A 14056-nucleotide genomic window follows, 5' to 3' on the forward strand; every position below is an offset into this window, starting at 1 on the left:
ACCCAGGAAGCTAAGCAAATCTGAAGACCTCAAATTTTTAAACCAGTGGTTGTCAACCTTCCTAATGCTGCAACCCTGTAATACAATTTCTCATGTTGTGGTGTCCTCCAGCCATAAAATTATTTTAATCGCTACTCTGTAACCATAATTTTACTTCTGTTATGAATCATAATGCAAACATCTGTGCTTTCTGATGGCCCTTCACAGGGGTCGTGACACGGTTTGAGAACTGCTGCTTTAAACTAAGCCTCCACAGGATCAGTGATCAGGGCTGGAGAGGCGACTCTGGTTAAGGAGCTTACCACTCATGCATGGGGACAAGAGTTTGGATCTCCAGAACTCCCATTACAAATGCCAGGTGGGCATGGTGGCCTGCTTGTAATCCCAGTCTTGGAAGGGAAAGAGGAGGATTCCCAGAGCAAGCTGGTTAGCAAGACTGGTCACAGTGGGCTGGACTGGAGAGACCCTGCCTCAGTGAGTGGAAGTGTGGTCATGATTCTCAACATCGACCTCCGCCTCCAAAGCACATATCAGTAACTCAGGCGCACGCAAATGTGAACACAGACACATGCCAACACGCATAGACACATGCAAACATGCACACAGGTACATGCCAACATGCACGCTGACAACACATGCCAACATGCACACAGACACATGCCAACATGCACACAAAAACATGCACCCCCTCCCCCTGCCAAACAGAAATAGAAAAAGGAAGAATTAAGGATCAAAGTGGTTTTTCCAATTTAACCACTTGCTAGAGCAAACCTCGGGACAAGGCAGAGAAGATGGAAGTCAGAGTCTCTATAGCCCGTCATTCACAGTGACTTGTAGTTTAAGTTTCAGAGAGGAGAGACAGGAAGATGGAACTAATAATCAAAAGAAAAATGTGAGCAGGACATGAATGTGAGATTAAGCTGGAAGAAGGAGGCCACGTGGAATCAAACTGTCTGCTGTAAATATGTTAAAGAAGCTAATGGTGTGTGTTGCATTTTTTCCAGAGACACTCACTGTAAAAATCAAACGGTCCTTGAACATGAGTGCAGGCCTGCCCTGGACTCATGATCTGACCATCTCAGACTCGGAATGCTGGGATTACAGGGATGGCTGTCCCTGTGCTGTATTTTAGAAATATAAAAGGGCATGCCCTTGATTCCAGCCCTCGAGAGGTAAGGCAATCGGGTCTCTGTGAATTCTGGCCAGCATTTCTCCAGCCCTGTCTAGGCCAGCCAGGGCTACACAGTGAGACCCTGTGTAGAATAAAGAAAAAAGTAAAGCAATATAAAAGGACTGGATGGTCGAGCATGGTTGCACACCTTTGATCCCAGCATTCAGGAGGCAGAGACAGGTAGTCCTCTGTGAGTTCCAGACCAGCCAAGGCTACAGCGATCCCGTCCTAAAAATCAATCAATTAGTTAATTAATTAATTAATTTGGGGTAGAATATCACTGTATGGGATTTTCAAATCTGTGATGGAGCAGTGCACACTGGCTTTGGAGATGCCGTTCGATCCATCCCACTTCGGATTTAATAAGAAAAGGCTCGTTTAAAAGCCTGTGATCCCGGCATTCAGAAAACTGAGCGGGAGGATCCTGTCAGAGGCTGACCTGGGCCACGCAGTGAGACGGTCTGGAAAGGGAAAAGAACAAGCCAGAGAAGGAGAAAGAGGAAAAGAGCACTTGCCTAGCACGCAGAGAATCGAAAAGAACAACAAACTCAAGCTGGACTAGTTCAGTGGCTCTAGCGCGCATGAGGTCCTGGGTTTGATTTCTAACGGTGCGAAAACAAAACAAACACCTAAAGGCCATTTTCATTACATTTTATTATTTTTAAATATTTTTTTATATTTTTATAAAATTTCATTACATTTTATTAATGTGTGTGTGAGTGTGTGTGTGTGTGTGTGTGAGTGTGTGAGTGTGTGAGTGTGTGAGAGTGTGTGCGTACCACAGTGCACGTGTGGAGGTCAGAGGGCACTTGTAGGAGTCGGTTCTCTCCTTTCACCATGAGGGTCCCAGGGATCGAATTCAGGTCACAGGCTTGGTGGCAGCGCCTTTACCTGCTTAGCCATCGTTCTGACCCTGAAAACAAGTTTTAGAAAAGAGATGAAAAAAAAAAGAAAGAAAAGTGATGTGGTCAGACTGATATCAGAAAAAGTAGGCTACCAGATAAGAAGTATTCACACTGACAAAGAGGGGCACTTCACAGTGGTAAAAAAGACATGAAAGTCATATGCATTTACGTATACATGCAGCAACAGAATTTAAAAATATATGAAACAAAAACTGACACACTAATGGGGAGACAGGCAAATTTGACTGGAAAGTTAAACTGAGACAGTTTTTCAGAAAGAGGAGGACCTCAGGCATGCACGAGTCAGGGATTATAGGGCTGTGTTAACTGAGGTGAGAAGACTTGTCCACTGTGGGCGGCACCATCCCCTGGCCGGGATCCTAGACTGTATAATTGGAGAAAGGAGGCTGAGCTTTCGCTTTGACCTCCTAACCATGGTGGACTGTACCCTGGAACTGTGAAACAAATAAACCTTTCTCCCTTATGATTTGGGGGGGGGTGTTGGAGGGCAGGTACTTTAATGAAGTAACAGAAAAAGAAACTAAGGCAGAACGTTTTCCCCACTTCCTTGCTAGAGTCCGGGAGGTCTCTGAGGAAGAGCCTTTATACACTGGTTTCTGAGGTGGGTCTTTATTTACTGAGGCATCTAGATTCAAAACTGAGAGGCTGAGAAAGCTCACAAATGCTGCTCTTGTCAAGAAACCCAGTTCAGTTCCCTGCAACTACACAGTGACTCACCCTTCTCTAACTCCAGTCCTAAGTGAATCTGTCACCCTCTTCTGACCTCCCTGGGCACGAGGTACACATGTGGTGCACATACACGCATGCAAGCAAAACACTCATATACATAAAAAGATGAAAATAAATAAGCCAGGCGTGGTGGTGCACACTTTTAATCCCAGCACTTGGGAGGCAGATACAGGTGGATCTCTGAGTTTGAAGCCAGTATGGTCTACATATCGAATTCCAGGACAGCCAGGGCTATACAGAGAAACCCTGCCTTAAAACAACAACAACAACAACAACAACATCAACAACCCCCAAATGATCCAGTACTGATATCCTGAAGGCTCCTTGGACATTTGTGCTCAGCTTTGATAGTGACTCTAACTTGGTGAGCCTTCGAAGAAACTTAATCCCTTCCCTTCCTCTGTCTTTGCACTTCTGACCTCTCTCATACCTGGCTTAGCTCTCTAGCCAGAGTTTACTTCAGGAAGGTTACCCTGTATGGGTTAGTTAATAAGATGGGGAAATCCAGAGACAGAGTGGTTTTGAAAAGGATGTCTGGGGGACTGGAGAGATGGCTCAGTGGTTAAGAGCACTGACTACTCTTCCAGAGGTCCTGAGTTCAATTCCCAGCAACCACGTGGTGGCTCACAACCATCTGTAATGGGATCTGATGCCCTCTTCTGGTGTGTCTCAGTGGCAGTGTACTCATCATATATATTTAATATACATATATTTTTAATAAATCTTTAATGCAACAACTTGAAGAAGTCAGCATGGGCCCTCACAGCTAAAGACTCCACTAACTGCCACGGACACCTGTCACTCTCCCAGGATCTCCACATTGCAGGCCTCCAGTTAGGTCTCTGGGGAACACACTAGTTATTTCCTCCAGAGACAGACAAGTGTTCTCTGGGAGAAAATGTGCTATCTGGGAGAAAATGTGCTATCGGGGAACCCAAGTCCAGGGATGGCCAATCTGGCCAGATATCCTAAAATACCAGGTTGCTGATTAATCGTGACCTATGCACTTGGGTCTATCCTCCTTACAAACCCATCCCCGTGGCTTCTTGGGCGGAGGGAACATCTATGGTCCTCTATGGTCCTCAGACAGGGAGGGAGTAGCCGTTGAGCCCTTTAATACACAAGGTGCTCCTTTGTTTCACATTTAACAGCCTACCTAACGTCAGGCAAGCACTCCACCACTGTGACACACTAACAGATGTTCTAGTAGCCCTGGCCTTTACATTTCTGTATAGTCCATGATGAATCCCTGACCCTCCTGCCTCTAACCCCACAGTGCTGGGATTACAGCTATGCCAACCAACAGGACTGTTCAGTGAGAGGGTTTACCTCCCGGGCCTGTAGGCCCTCTACCAACTGAGCTATAGCCCCAGCCCAAAATCATGGTTTTTAAATACAGAGTTTAGAATATATATTTAGCCACGTTATGACACTACATTAGAGACGAGGAGACTGGAGGTGAATCTAAAGAAACTCGACTTCCTTCCATAAATAATGTTCTAAACATTCAGAAGGAAAACCGTGGTCTTTGGAAGTGACATATAATTGCTGACAGAAGGTAGTGGGGCCCAGGCATGCCCGGGTGTGCCATCCACTGTCCCCAGCAGTCTATTTTTATTGGCATTTGTGAAGACGGCAGATGCAGCCCCAGAGCTCTAACACTGGGACGGTGGCCCTCGCCACCACCCGTTTCCCAGAGCTGAGACGCCAACAGTTGGACTCGTTGGATCACTGATGCCAGAAACAAATCATCAAAAGGACACTCTTCATGTCCCAGATCATAATATTGTACTTGGAGAGCCATCGGCAGTAGACGCCCTCTCCATAGGAGAGTTGAGGAAACAGCATCACAGAACAATCTACAGCATCCCAGCATGCCCCAGGGGAAATAAGCCAGAAGAGAGAGGATTAAAAAGGGGCTATTGCACAATTTATCACTTTTCCTGCCCGGCTGCCCCAGCTCCACCCCACTTCTCTTCCGGGGCCTGTTGCTGTGGTTTTCTTGACACGCCGAGTCATATTCACTACCCCTGAGACAGTAGCCATGCCATTCTAAAGGTTTAAGCACCTCCAGCTGCGCCCCGGTGGGCAGTATCAGTCCGCAGCAGGACTTTTCCTCCAGGTCCCCATGGTAGAGCAATCTTGCTTAGCAGTGCAATGAAAGGTCAGCGGGCCAACCCAGATGCCAGCAGCCGACAGGGGTGGGAGGAGTCTGTCCGCTGAGGAGGTCAGGAGAGGCGCACACAGCCCATCTGCTCTCTCCTTTCGGGATTTTATTTTTCAAATTTATTCTTCACTGTGAGAAATACTCACAGTGTCTGTCTGAAGATCTTGATGTCCCATCCCGCTGCTGTCAGCTTCTAATTATACAAGCCCGAATTCCCGTCTTTACTGCTCCGTGGAATTAAGTAATCAAAGGCAATTTCTTTGTAACGATATCACACCCTTTAATGTGCAAATAGACATGGGAACATAACAACGCTCTACCTCAGCTTCCTCAGTAGTTGGGCCTGTAAGGAAAGAGCACTGAGTCCCAGAGTCAATTAGGAGAGTCCAGCTTGGGGCCCAAGTTCAATCCATATATAGACATATGACATGGCCACCACACTCACAAACTCAAAGTAGCTGTGGTGACTTGCATAAGATGGGGCCATGTCCCATCAAACAATCCCCCATTCGTGCTCTTGCAGGCATTGTTAATTGAACTTACTGGGTCACAAAAATACAAAAGACAAAAAAGTAGGAGAGAGAACGATTCAGTGGGAGGAGTCCAGTAGGAAGGGGGCGGGGATCCAGTGGGAAGGGGAAGGAATTCAGTGGGAGGGGGAGGGGACTCAGTAGGAAGGGGAGGGGATCCAGTGGGAAGGGGAAGGGATTCAATGGGAGGAGGAGGGGATTCAGTGGAAAAGGGAGGGGATTCAGTAGGAAGGGGAGGGCATTCAGTAGGAAGGGGAGGGATTCAGTGGGAAGAGGAGGGGATTCAGTAGGAAGGGAGGGGATCCAGTGGGAAGAGGAGGGATTCAGTGGGAGGGGAGGGATTCAGTGGGAAGGGAGGGGTGGTGGTGAAATGACCCAAAGTCATTAAACACATGGATGAAATCGTTTATGAATAAAAAATAAGTGGTATATAGTCATAAGGAATCAGCTGACATTTAATTTATATATAACATATAAGTCACATAGCTACAATGTTTGGTAGCTTTCTTCTTTCAAATAAAATTTTAATGGCTATTTTCCAAGTCCTCCTCCTTCCTTCTTCCTTCTTTCCTTCCTCTCTTTCTTTTCTTGTGATAGGATCTTATATAGCCCAGACTGTCCTCAAACCTGCTACTATGCAGAGGATAGCCCTGAATTCCTGATTCTCTTGCCTTCACCTCCCAAATGCTGGCTTTACGGGTATGTAACACCTTGCCCTCTGGAGAGCTAGTGTGTGTGTACGTTCACATAGGGACCAGAAATCAACCTGGGTCTTGCTCCTTAGGTGCTGCCTTTGTTGTTTGGTTTGTTCTTCTTCTTCTTCTTCTTCTTCTTCTTCTTCTTCTTCTTCTTCTTCTTCTTCTTCTTCTTCTTCTTCTTTTTTTTTTAATTTTATTTTTTATTTATTTTTTTTTAAGATGGTGGCCTGGAACTCACCAAGTAGGCCGGGCTGGATGGCTGGATTCCAGTCCCAGGCAAGTCTTCCTTGAGCAGGGATTATGAGCAGGTGTCTTTTTGAAAATATATTTACTTATTTTCTGTTAATGGGTGCTTTGTCTACATGTATGTCTGTGTGCCACCTGTGTGCCTGGTGCCCTTGGAGGGCAGAAGAGGTCATTAGATCCCCTGGGACTAGAGTCGTAGATGGTTGTGAGTTGCCATGCAGGTTCCAGGAATCAAACCTGCAAGAGTGGCCAGTGTTCTTATCTGCTGAACCATTTATCCAGTGTGTCCCTCACACCCCAATTTTGTTTTTCAGATCTTTGTGTAGCCCAGGCTGTCCTAGAACTCACTCTATAGAGCAGGTTGGCCACAAATTCAGAGATCTGCCTGCCTCCTGTGCTGGGATCAAAGGCGTGCGCAACTCTCTCCACCACACCCCTCCTTCCAAAACTGGGTTCTGCAGATCAAACACAGGCCCTTATTCTGTCAGGACTCGTGCTTCTTCGCCGCTGGAGACTGAATCTAACACTTACTGAGCACCTACTACGAGTCAGAGGCAGCAGCTTTAACATAAACACCTTCTACCTTCAAGAGATTCCCTGACTTTTCTCTTTTCTTCTTTCCCCTTTCCTTCTGAAAGCTGGAAAAGAAACGCTACAGGCGCCAGACATGGATGGAGGGGCTTTGGGAGCCAGAGAATGGAGCCCACAGGTTTCTGTTAGACACTTCACAGTCTGAGCGAGAGACAAACACAATGAAACTAAACCAAGAGATTCCCCACTACCCACTGCCTTTTCCTGTGCATCTGCAAACAGACACCCAACTCTTATACCCAGGAAACAGCTCCCGAGAACAGGCCTCACTCGGCACAGCCCAGGGTCCTTATTTGTCTGGAAGGCAACACAAGATTGGGAGTTCAAATCCCCCTGAGGCTACCTGTTAACAATGTGACTTTGGGTGAGTCTCTTAACCTCTCTGAGCTGTTAGTGTGGAACCAAAGGAAAATTCCACAAGCTACACCCCTCCCCTAAGAAAAATTCCCCTGCCAGGAAATTCCACCAGTTATATCTCCCCCACCCATTTGTGGTTTTAAGACCTAGTTACACCCTGTCCTCGTGGTAGTCACATGACCATCAGGACCCTCAGGGACTTGCCACTGCCCAAAACCACAGCATTGCTCCAGGCACCAAGGACAATGTGACCATGATGTGAACCAATGAAGTTAAAGGGCAAATGGTTCCAACCAATCCTTGTATGCCTCTATGTACCCATCCTCATTCCTGTGGTTCTTGTGCTTAAAAGTAGCATGTGTCTGTAGGAACCTCGACGCGCTGGAATTAATAAACCTGTTGCTGATTGCATCGAATCTCGGCCCCGGTGGTCTTAATGCTTACATCAAATGATGTGATGATGGGAAGATACAAAGTATAAAGTATGTCATCGTGACAACGGCTCATAAGGCGGATGTGATCCACTTTACAGATTGAGGGAGGAGAAAACAAGTGCAAAGAGGCCAAGTGAGTCACCGAGGGCCTCACGGGAGCAGCAGAGGGAGAAGTCGGAGATTCACTGCAGCTCCTGCAAACACTCAGCCACCTGTCTCCACTGCTCATGCGCAGCACAGATGCATCCGTCCCCTCTCCTGTCCTCTCGGGCTCTCAGAGATACAGAGAGCGTCCCTTAAAGGGCTTATCCCCCGCTTTAGCTGAGTAGAACCCCTGTGGCGGGTTCTCAGTAATGAAAAGACATGAAAGCACTTCTACGTGTGTCAACAAACGGGACAGCGCAGGACAGCACCGGACACTAGGACACACCACACTGACAGGCACCTGCAGGTGTATGACTTTCAGATCAACCCTGCCTTCCCTGCCCCTTATGGAGGCTTCTGATATCTGAGTCCATCTTTACCAGCGGTGAGCTCCATTGGGTGGGTACTGTCTGTATGTGGTCCAATGCCTTAGGACTGGCTTAACCCACCTCACAGGCTTGCTCTCTGCCTCGAGTCTACACCAGGGCCAGGTAACAGAAACTTTCAGGAAAGCAGCACGATACTGGCTGTTTATTTGGGGTGGGGTGCAAGGTGGTCTAGAATATAGCTCAGCTATAGACCTCTCCCCCAGAAGTAAGAGTATCACAGACACAAAAAGTGTAAAAGTGTTAGTGCACAGTGCCTTAGGTTAGACCCCAGTACTGTAGACACCTTTGCTACATCTGGAGTTTGAAGGAAACCTGGGGCATGTGACATCTTGTCTCAAAAGAAAGAAAAAAAATCACTGTTTTTAATGCCTGAAGAAATTCCTTCTTCTTGCAAATATCTTGAGTTCCCACCGTCAGGAACCGGAAGTGCACGGATGCCTGCTGGCTGCCACTGAAGTCAACAATGCTGGCTTACGCGTCTGCTGCTATGATGTTCCAACTTCACAATGGGCCCAGGAATACAGAACCGAGGGACATAAACTTGGAACCTCATGGAATCCTAAGCTAAACATCGTTTTCCTGCCTAAAAGATGAGAGAAAGCCTGAAAGGCAAGGCTGGGAGGTGAGGGACAGCGAAGACTCAGGAAGCTGGGAGGCGGGAACATGGGGTAGAAGCAGGTCGTTTGCAGCCAGATTAGTTTCACCTATCAACAGCCTCCACAGTGTGCTCATCTGTTGGCTATGGTAATTAAGTAGCTGTGCTAATTGGTTTCACTACTGTATCGCACAGGGTAACGATTTTCCCCATGAATCTGGTATTTAATAGTACAAACTATACCCTGAAAACTTACTACACTTACCAGATCTTATCCAGCACTGTTAGTCAGGACCTGTGCCCTGAATGAGTAAAAAACAGGATCATTGTTCTGAGGGAAGGGCCTACTAGGAGTTTGTTTCTGCAGCAGTCTGGCCTCTAGACACCAAATATATCCATCTGATGGCTTCCTGACACTTGAGACCAAGTCTATAAATTTTTTTTTTTTGCCTCCAGATCTGTCTTTTCCCAGAAGGGGGCGCTAGAGCACCACAAGGATCCTTCCTGTTCCGGTCAGCCACACCCTGGCAGCGCAAGCAGCCGGGTCCAGTCCTAACCCCTCTGTGTAGCCCTGGCTGTCCTGGGATTCGCTCTGTAGACCAGTCTGGCTCAAACTCAGAGATCCGCCTGCCTCTGCCTCCCGAATGCTGGGCCGCCGCCCGGTATAGCCTCTGAAGCTTCTAAATTGAGATACTTCAGTTTCTCGTGCCCTTTGCACCCAAGGATGTTCACGTCTGTTTCCTGCATCCCAACCATGTTAGTTGGTCAGTTGTGCCATCCGGCTGTTGTCCTATTGATGTCTTATAATAACTTGGCTGTTTAACAGTTTATATAGTTTCTATTTCTAAATAGCATTCACATTGCTTTAAAGAAAAAACATTTTAGGTCTGGAGAGATGGCTCAGCTGGGCTCACAACCAAAAATAAAAAGGAACACATTTAAAAGTTTTTATCTTATTTTTAATCATGTGTGAGGGGCTATGTGCACATGAACGCGGTGCGGGCGGAAGAGGAAGCTGGAGTTAAAGGCTGTTGTGAACCACCAGGCACGTGTGCTGCGTCTTCTGCAAGGAGAATATGATTTTAACTCGTGAGCAGTCTTGTCGGCCCTCTCTGTCTTCAGCTAGAGTCTGGGTATATAAACTGGGCAGGTCTAAAACGTAGGACTCCTCCCACCACCTCCTCCTGAGTGCTAGGCTCCGGTATGCAGCCCGGCACGCTGCTTGCTGTAGCGGTTACTAGAAACTGATCCTGAAACTCACTGCTCTTGACTCGGAGTCCACCTGTGTAGCCATATCTCGTAATTTGGGGAATTACAAGCCACTCCGTAAGGTCCATTCTCTTCAACACTTTCCTTTGTATAATTTATACTGTGCACCTAAGTGTCAGGCTCCGGGCACAGAGATACAGTTGTGTCCCTAACAAACCCACCCCCGTCCAAGGTCTTCTTGTGCACAGGTTAGGTGGAGCCAGCACACTGCAAGGCACCTTGTCACCAGCCTCCTTTCTGAGCTGTGACAGCAGATCAAAGAGTTTTGAAGAAAGAGGAGTTTTCACTAACTGGGTGTTCTTGGGAAATAAAGCAGGTGTCACCTCCCCCCCCCCCCGGCTGCTGGCCTGGTCAGTACAGCATCAGGAACTCATGTGTGCTGTGTCTGTGTGCCGTCCTCTTCAGAGGGCAGAGGCAGTGACCTTCTAACAGCCCACATTCATCAGAGAGAAACGGGACAAGCCGTTCTGGAGGGAATACCACAGGTAAAACCCCAAGGAGATGGGGCCCATGACAGTCAGCACCAGGTTTCTGAAAAGACAACTTTAGTGGCCGTCCAGGTCTCCAGGGCTGTTATAGGGAGTAGGTGTGAAGAGACTTTCCAAAGAGGCTATTCTAGCTTGGATTACTGTGAGGACCTGTGAGGGGCTGGGGGTGTTGCTCCCTGGTAGGGTGCTTGCCAGCGCTGTGCTTTGAATGGGAAATGTCCCTCACAAGTTACACATTTCAACACTTGGTCCCCAGATAGTGGCCCTTTCTGGGAGGCTGCAGAAGCTTCAGAGGGCAGAGGAAGCCGACCCCTGGGGGCGGGCCTTCAGGTTTTATAACCTGGCCCCATTTCCTGTTTACTCCATTTCTTGACCATAGATTCCATGTGACCAGCTGCCACTCAGCCCTGTCCCTGTGCCTTCCTCACTGTGCCAGACTATAGTCCCTAGATCTGTGAACAAAATAAAACCTCTCTTCCTTAAGTTCCTTCCTTTAAGAGTTTTGTGTGTGTGTGTGGGGGGGGGGTATAAATATGCGAATGTATATACATATATGTGCAGGTGTGTGTGGAAGCCTTCCCTTTGCTCTCCATCTTGGTTTAGTTCGAGATGTGTTCTCTCTTGGAACCTGATGCTCAACTGATTCAGCTAAATTGACTGGTTACTGAGGTTTAGGGACCCACCTGAACACACACACACACACACACACACACACACGCACACGCACACCACTCCTCTACCTAAGCCACAGACACATGACACCTGGCTTTTAGGTGGGTGCTGGGATCCAACTGAAGTTCTCATTCACGTGTGATAGGCACCTCACCAACCCCTTAAGTTGCGTCTTGTTAGGTATTTCTGACATAGCAGCGAGGGAGATAGCAAACACGTGTGGTTAGCAGATATAGCACCCTAGGTTTGATCCCCCAACCCCACGTAAAATGGGGATGATGGTGCACACCTGTAATCTCAGCACCTGGGAGGGAGGGGCAGAAGAACAGAAGCTCAGGATTGGCCTCTAACTACAGAGTGAGTTTAAGACCGGCCCATCTCAGAAATGAGGAGGAGAAGGAGCAGCAGGAGGAAGGGGAGCAGGAGGAGGGGCAGGAAGAGGAGGAGGAGCAGAGAAGGGGCAGGAGGAGGGAGAGGAGGAGGAGCAGCAGGAGGAAGGGGAGCAGGAGCAGGGGCAGGAAGAGGAGGAGGAGCAGGAGAAGGGGCAGGAAGAGCAGGAGGAAGAGGAGGAGGAGCAGGAGGAGGAGGGGCAGGAGGAGGAGGAATCACAACCTACTTTATGTTTTCACAGCAGGACTCGGGACAAGCAAAGGGCGTGATTAGATGAAAAGAAGAGAGTCAATATTCTATTTAAGTCTGAACCCAAAGGCCCACGCTTCGGGTGAGAAAAAGCTGGACCGAAGTCCCATTTCTACGTCTGACCCGCTCTTTGCTTGGTCGTCTACTGCCTCCTTGTCAGGCACGTGAGGGACAAAGAGCCAATGTTCTTACTGCTCTGACAGGGTTCGTTTAAACCTGCTATGCAGCCGAACTCCTGTAAGCCACATTGTAGCACGTGATATCTTACAGATACAAACTAAACTCTTCACCCTCAGTATTTTACTCATCTTGGCATGGTTACAGCCATCAGAAAAGCAAGTCAGCCATGGAAAGTGTTATTAGGAGGTCTATTCCATATCCGTGCTCTAGGGCCTTGTTATACGTAATTTACTGTCACTAAAATATGTGGAGTTCCTAAGGCAGGGAAAGCCTGGAGAGTTTTATTCATAAATAAATACCAACACTTAAACAGTAATAACAGCTTCAAACTCCAGGACGTCCGAAATGAGCAATGTATACCGCCCGGGTGATTTATTACTGTGGCGTTTAGGGTCCAAAGGGTGAGATAACTCAATTCCGCCCGAAGAGTCATTACATGGCCAAGCCTAAGAGATGCACTCTGGGTAAGAGGTGATATTTCTCAGGTTTTCCATTTCAAACCAATTATTTCTGTATTTAGGGTATCACCCAGGCAATTCCTTTCGTGATATGTAGCCCTCTCGGGCAATTAAAAACATTGAGATGATGAGAGAAGTCAGGGGCAGATGAACAGCAAGAGCATCGGCTAAATACAGATCCCCTCCACGCCAAGCTCTCGCCGGATGCGGAAGTGGAGAGATTGCTCTGAGCAGGGCCTCACTGGCCCACCGCAGCCTTTTCCCTTCGCTCCCTTACCGGTTCACGTTCTCACCAGCCTTCCGGCTTTTTTGGGACATGAGCTCAGGTAGCCCAGGTTAGGTTCAAACTCATTTGGTAGCCGGAATCGGCCTTAAACTCCCAGTCCTCCTGCCTCCGCTTCCACAGTATCGGGGTTACGGGCCTGAGCCGCCACAGTAGCTGAGGATACCTGTGAGCAGGCAAGGGCAGAGTGGCCCTGGCCAGTCGGAGAAGGATCCCCAGGTTTACATACCATCTAGACCGTTGTGATGGCTGTAGTTTCTTTTTCCCAGAATGCTCAGGGACGTGTGGTTTGGAGTGGTGAGCATCCTCTTGGTAGTTGGAGTTTGCAGGCTCGGCGGAGATCGAATTACATTAGGTTTCTTTGCAGGATGGATCTCTGATAGGGGAGAAAGGTATATCAACTCAGAGCACGGTATCGGAAATCTGTGTGGACTCTAACACAGCTAATAGGCACACGTCTTCTTTCCTAACGACCTGAGAGTCCGGCCCCTTAGGAGCCAGCCGTGGGCTTGCATAATGAGGTAGCTTCAAGTGTTGTTACCATGGCTCTGCTTATCACGGAAACTGGCTCCTCCCCCGCTGGCTGGAGCTCTGAGCCTCAGGTTGGGAAGACAAACACTCAGAAAGCCACTTCAGAAGGTCACTTGCAACCTGAGATTTGCTAAGGGAATAAAGCGTCCGGCTTCTTCAGCGCATTAGAAATCTAAAGATCATCTGCAGAGGCGGCCTCAGGAAAGCCTGAGCCTATGCCCCTGTCCACCAGGAGAGCACACAGCACATCTGGTGTACAAGCACTGGGAAAAACAAGATTCTTCCCCTGGCAGTGCAACAGCCAGCAGGTCTGGGACCAGCACTGGATACTCTAAGCCCAGAACACTTCCATGATGATGAAGTTTGAGCCCAGAGTTCAAACCCTGTAGCCGAAATGCAGATGGTACACTTTGACCAAGGCAATGCCACACAACTGATGTGCATGTGGTTCATGGCTAAAGGTCTTTGCTGAGCGCCACATAACCGGACACCACCTGTTCTTACGCGGAAACTGCAGTATTCCTGCAGGAAGTGGATTTAAAGACTTCCGGTTGTAATT

The 14056-nt window shown here is 48.1% G+C and overlaps 1 protein-coding gene across 1 annotated transcript in view; it reads right to left on the reverse strand.

Moving 5' to 3' along the window:
• Positions 1-14056, reverse strand: part of Mta3 (metastasis associated 1 family member 3) — a 119042-nt gene that overhangs the window by 6755 nt on the left and 98231 nt on the right. Inside the window, exon 16 of the mRNA XM_032908765.1 lies at positions 13196-13342. Within this exon, the coding sequence (XP_032764656.1) occupies positions 13196-13342 (147 nt within the window). The remainder of the gene's footprint in view (positions 1-13195; positions 13343-14056) is intronic.

This window comes from Rattus rattus, chromosome 7, assembly GCF_011064425.1.
Source record: "Rattus rattus isolate New Zealand chromosome 7, Rrattus_CSIRO_v1, whole genome shotgun sequence".
NCBI classification, from domain to species: domain Eukaryota; kingdom Metazoa; phylum Chordata; class Mammalia; order Rodentia; family Muridae; genus Rattus; species Rattus rattus.